This window comes from Drosophila guanche, unplaced genomic scaffold (assembly GCF_900245975.1).
Source record: "Drosophila guanche unplaced genomic scaffold, DGUA_6, whole genome shotgun sequence".
Lineage (NCBI taxonomy): Eukaryota > Metazoa > Arthropoda > Insecta > Diptera > Drosophilidae > Drosophila > Drosophila guanche.
The window spans coordinates 1,182,182-1,188,339 of record NW_022995745.1 but is presented as its reverse complement, the minus strand read 5'-3'; the positions used below and the strand labels follow the sequence as shown (position 1 = coordinate 1,188,339).

General features: G+C 52.5%; 1 protein-coding gene across 1 annotated transcript in view; it reads right to left on the bottom strand.

Annotated features, from left to right (window-relative positions):
- Window positions 1-2,017: 2,017 nt before the first annotated feature.
- Window positions 2,018-6,158, bottom strand: part of LOC117580924 (adenylate cyclase type 9) — a 28,479-nt gene continuing 24,338 nt past the window's right edge. The window contains exon 6 of the mRNA XM_034267688.1: window positions 2,018-6,134. Coding sequence (XP_034123579.1) covers window positions 2,548-6,134 — 3,587 coding nt within the window. The 3' untranslated portion in view covers window positions 2,018-2,547. The remainder of the gene's footprint in view (window positions 6,135-6,158) is intronic.

The window sequence follows — 6,158 nt, the reverse complement described above, 5'->3', positions numbered from 1 at the left end:
TCTTTTTTCAAACACTTTCGAGCATGTCCAGGCTTAAAGCTGAGTCTAAATAGCTTTTAAATGCGTAGAAAGCCTGTAGAGGCTGTAATGACTTTAGAGCTATTTTCCAACATATGAATGAACATGAGAATGTTCTGAGTTAAGGTCAAAGCTCTCCATTACTCGCATGTGTGATTGTCAATCAAATCTGGAAGTTGTCCACTAGTTTTCCACAGTTGACAAAGTTGTTATGTTATTGTTTCGTATGCATTCCGATCCCTTCGGGCTAGTTAATCTGGATCCCCACCATGGATGTTTGGCATTCCCAGTCCTTGGAAAAAGTTTTTCAAATCGAGTGCATACATTTGATCTGAACTGTGGCAGCCTGCATGGCGTTTTCCCTAGTAAGTACTGTCCATGATGTGAAATTGAAGGCCCTGCTTGGCAATAATTGCAGCACCTCCATGAGCTCTATCCGATGGATGGTCAGCTCTTACTGTGTCGTATCCACTAACTCTAAAAAGAGATTTGCTAGTGAAGTGTGTTTCGGAAAGCCCAGTGGCATTTCATACTCCTAAGTTTAGAGACAAGAGACTTGTTTGAGGCACTTTTTCCTGCAGCCACTTGAGCGTAGGATTGGTAAATAAATACTAAAAACAAGCCACAAGTCTGCTAATGCAATTTGTGCCTGGTCAATGGCGGACTCATCGTCTGCGACCAACCAACTTCGCTGTAGCGATTAAATTAACAACAAACAAAAGGAAAAACATAACTATCGATAATCTATCGTGGACCAGCGATCGATAGTGCAAGTGAGAAAAAATACATTTAAAGAAAAATGTGCAAAAATAAATCTTAAACTCCTATAAAATATCTAAAATAGTGCTTGGAGAGCCCCTCGCAGGATAGATCAAATGCTTTCCAGTTTAAGTACACGCAATACAATACTGCCGCCTTTTTTGAAGTTTTTATTTGTTTGATTTCTACACATCACACTTAGTAGGTTTGCCTATAACATTTCGATAAACTCTTTGAAATCTTTTGCTAAAACACACTTGGGATTTGGGATTTGGGATTTGGGATGCATACACATAAATATACATTAATAGATACTGGCTATGGCTGGATGTATCCTCCAACATTGGATCTAAATTGGATCTGAAAGATCTGTGGGGGAGAAAACTGATTTACTTTACTTAACATTTACTTTTCGCTCTCCGCGCACATTTCAATATCCTTTTCATGTTCATTTTCATACTTCGTTTTTTGCTTGTTTGTTTGTTTTTTTTTTTTATAAAAAATATACAATTATAAATATAAATATGTGTGTATATCATGTATTGCATGTACACTTAGACGTTTCAAAAAGACAGGGAAAAAAGTATACTCTTCAAATGGGTTTTTTTGCGTTTTGTTTTTTGTTTTTCGATTTCGATTGGTTTTGTTGTTTGTTTTGTTCAATAAATTAGTAGAAAATACTTGTGTTTTTGTTTTCTATATATAAAAATACAATAGGGTCCATAGGTTTCATCTGAAATATACTCCAAAAATTGTTTGCTGTATATTTGTTTTCACTGCTTTCCATTTTGTTTTGGTTTTCGTAGCGGAAAATTGAGTTGCCTTAAGCGTGGAGTGTGGCAAAAAAGATGATACAAAAGGCGTATAAAAACGATTGGGAGCGATACAGATAGAGATAGAGAGATAGAGAGAGAGGTGTGCGCGCGTGTGTGTTGGCTGCAAGCAGTCGATAGCCAAGCAGTGCAGTTCCACTTTCCGTAGCATACTTTTGTGCTGCAGCTGCGCATGGATTAACTACGCCTTAACAAACACACACACATACACACACATGCTCCTGCATATATCTATTTATGATCAACATGAACAACAACAATTGCATACAGCTAGATAATATCCACTCGTTTGTTTCACACACAAAAAAAAAGAGTTTGGTTACATTTATGTATAAGATAATTCCAACATGCGCCCACGGTCCACGGATATTTCGCTGCTCTACTCGGACAACATTTAAAGCCAACGATTTCAGATTAGTTTTGCTTACATTAGAGCTGCTCCTTGCACCAGCAAGCGGTAATTATGCTAGGCGACAAAAAAAAAAAATAAAAAAAAATAAAAAATAAAATAATTTACAGGCGGCAGGGTGTGGGGCAAGGAGCAGACACATATTTACACATTTACATTATATATAGGGGGGCTACAGCTAAACAACTTGCTAATACATTTAAATGGAACATTCCAAGTGGGGAGGGGGACGAAATGCCTCCGCCTGCCAGTGGGCGGCGCCTAAAACATAAACTGTATAACAATAATCAATCAAGCGAGCCATCAATCAATCAATCAATGGAGCATTTAACCCTTATCCGATTCCATCGCGTCTATCTATTCATAATTCATATTCTTTTTAGCTTACATATCACAAAAAATCCATGGTTTGTCCTTCTGTCGCTCCCCCAACCCACGTACTTCATAAGAGTCCCCCCCCCTCCGATCAAGCTGCTCCTCCTTGTAGATCCATTAAATGCAATTTTGAAACCATTTCCCCAGGGCCGCTCACTGCCAAGAGTTGTCCGCGGCGAGGCTGTGTCCTAAGGCTCCACTGACTGTGTCGCTGGCTGGCTGCGTCGCAATTGTGGCCGTTGTCGTCAAGTAGTTGCCGCCATTCGCCTGCACGGACTCCTGTGACTTGAAGAGTGTTGTGGTCTCGCTCGAATGAAACTCTTCCTCATCCTCATCATCTGGAGCAGCTTCAACCTGTTGCTGTTGCTCCTCCACTGGCTCTGGCTCTGTTACTGCTTCCTGCTTCGCTGACAGACAATCCGAGCGTCGATCTGTGTAGAGAAAGACTTCCATGTGATCCTTGCCCTTGACATAGACACTGCCGCGCGGCTCAAAGTCGTAGCGAGCGGTGAGAAAGGGCAGACAGTCCTTGCCCACCTGGATGCGATTGGGCAGACCCGTGGAGTCCATGCGCGAGGCCACATTGACGGCATCGCCCCAGATGTCATAGTAGAGCTTGCTGGTGCCTATGACGCCCGCCGTGACATCGCCAATGTTCATGCCAATGCGCAGAATGAGATTGAACTCAAGCAGATCCTTGTTGAAGGCATCCACCACCTCCTGCATGGCAATGGAGAACTCCATGAGGGTGTGAATGTGCTCGTCGCCAGTGCCACGATGGGAGGGATCCAGCCCGCTGGCTGCCATGAACGTGGAGCCAATCGTTTTGATTTTCTCCACGGAACGGAACTCCGGGCGGGACAGCAGCTCGTCAAAGTCCCCGATGAGCTCGTTGAGAACGCGCAGGAACTCCTTGCCGCCGAGATAGCTCTCGTCGTACATCTCATTGAAGTTGACAATGGAGGCAAAGATGATGGCAATGTTGTGATGATTCTCCGAGTACTTGGCCGTGTTCTTCAGATGCTCCGCCACATGCTTGGGTATGATGTTGTGCAGCAGCATGTCCGCCTGGTTCTTCATGTTCTGGACACGGACCTTGTCCTGATTGGCCACCGCATTGCCGTAGAACGTCAGCCGATAGCCGATCTCGAACTCGCGATTGAGAAACCAGACCAGCACCAGAATGAGCAGCAGATCCAGATAGATTTCCACGTGATAGTCGTGGAACCATTTGATCTCCTCAAAGATGTACGAGGAGCTGCTCTGTTCCCGCTCCCGCTCCTGCTCCTCCTCGGACTCTGCCTGGTCGCTGCGGCTCGAGTAGACCATCAGCTGGGAGACGGCAATGCCAATGAAGCAGAGCGCGGCCATGAATGCCAGAATGTTGCGCACCCAGCAGTTGAGTTGCGTGAAGTTGCAAAAGTGCACAATGCACACGAAGATGAGGAATCCGTAATGGTACTCGAAGGCCTCCAGCTGCTCGAGGTCCAGCAGCAGGAAGTTGGCAATGATGAGGAGCACGGGCATGGCCATGAGCACCGCGAGGCAGATGTGCCACGGATACCAGCTGGAGATCGCCTCGAATATGCGATCCGCACACGAACGGAACTGCGGACCCGTCCTCCGGCCACCTTCAATGTCTGCATCGCCATCTCCATCTGCATCTCCCTCTCCATCCTGTTCCTTGTGTCCTTCGGCTGCCTCGCTGGCGGTGGACTTGGTGCGCAGGCGGGACCTGCTGCTGCTGCTGTTGGCACGCCCTGTGCCGTGGCGACGGCACATTTGCCGCGTGAACAGGAACAAGGCGAACACCTGGATGGCCGTGAAGCAGGAGAAGAGCGTCACCCACAGGCGGAAGCTCGGCGTCACCGTGTTCTGGGTCATCAGGAAGAGCGACACCGAGATGCACAGGTACACGGCAATGCCCACAAAGATGTCTATGTATGTGTTGTACCTGGGCGTGGCCAGGGTGGGCGGCCCCTCCGTCTCGTTCTCCGCCCCGAAGCGGTGCGCCTTGGAGCGAAAGTCCCGCTCCAGCTGGCGGGACTTGAAGTACAAGCTGAAGCCACGCAGCGGCGGCTTCACGAGGTAGCTCCGCTGGGATCGGGCATTGTCCCGCACGCAGCGAATGAGCTGCAGATCCGATTGCTTGCGCAGTTGCTGCAGGCAGGCGGCCAGCGGATCGCCCATCATCTGCGAGGAGCACGGCTGCATGAGCAGCGGCAGCGGCAGCGGCAGAGGGAGTGGCAGTGGCAGTGGCAGCGGCAGCGGTGGCTGTGACTGCGACACCACCATGGGCAACGGCAGGCCAATGCCCAGCGGCAGGGGCATGGGCAGGGGCAGGCCCTGCATGTCATTCAGATTCGAGATGCTCGAGGTGGAGCTGGTGAAGTAGCCGGAGACGCGGTGCTGACTGATGGCCGACTGGTTGAGCGCGTAGATCTGCTGCTGAATGGAGGATCGCCGCGAGTTGCTCTTGATGCCCGAGTCCTTGCGGGATGTGGCCGATGGGCAGATGCTTGAGTTGCGCGAGTGGCCACCGCCTCCACCTCCACCTCCTGCTGGTGGGGCAGGCAGGCAGCAGGGACTGGGCTGGACATTGGCACTGGTGCTGGAGCTGCTCGGCTCGACTGGCGGCCTGCCCGTGGACAGTGTGTTCGCGCGGGGCCTTGGCAGCGGCGACTGCTCCACGGGCAGCACAGCTGCTCCTCCGCCGCTGGCGGACTGCCTGCCGCACTGACTCCGATAGCTGCCGGAGCGGCCGAAGGGGGAGATGTCGCTGCGCGACTGACTGATGTAGGAGCGCACATCGATGATGTCGTCGTACATGGAGTACTGTCCGGGCGAGCAGCAGCCGCCTGCCCCACCGCTGGTGCCTGCCGCTGCCGCTGAGTATCCTTCGGGGGAGCGCAGCACGCTGCTGGCCAGCGCCGTGGAGGTTGCCGCGTGATGCAGCATGGGCCGCGTTGCGCTCGGTATGTCCAAGGTCTGGTTGCCCAGCCGACTGCCGCTGCAGGACTCCACGAGTATCGGCAGCTGCTGGTACACGCCATTCCCATTCTGTGGCGTGGCTTCCATGAAGGCCAACGTCTCCTCGGGCTGCAGATGGCCATGGGCATCCTCCTGCTCCTTCTCTGGCTGACTTTGAGTGGCGCGAGTGGCCAGCGCCTCGAAGCGCTTGAGGAAGCGCGGCACCTTCCACACCGCCAACAGACGGCTCCTGGCCAGCGGCGGCGGCGGAGGCGGTGGAGGCGGCGGTGGCGGTGGCGGTGGCGGAGTCGTCGGCGAGGCTGGCTGCTCATCGGAGTCGAGGCTGCCGGGCAGGGACTTTGTGGTGATGATTATCTTCGGTCGTTGCCGCACCACCACCACGGGCGGTATGCCGCTGGCCGCCGAATGCATGATGCCAATGCCCCGCTCAATGTCCCGCTCTCGGCTCTGGCTCTGGCTCTGGCTCTGCGACTTCTTGCGCAGCTTCATGCTCAGCGAGGTCAGCCGCGGACGTATGGAGAGCACGGGCGAGGGGTTCAGCGAGTTGGAGAGCTGCCCCACCGGCGACGCGGGCGGCACCTGCGGCTGCACTGCCGAAATGTTGGTCGCACTCTGCGACAGGGAGCCGCCATGGCCGCCGGGCAGCAGCAGGGAGCTGCCGCCAATGGCATTCGCNGGGCGGAGGGGCGGGGGCCCGGGGTCTGCGCCGGTGGCGGGCGGGCGGCGGGGGGCGGGGAGGCGAGCGCCGGCTGCCGCGGCCGCGCGCGCGGGGG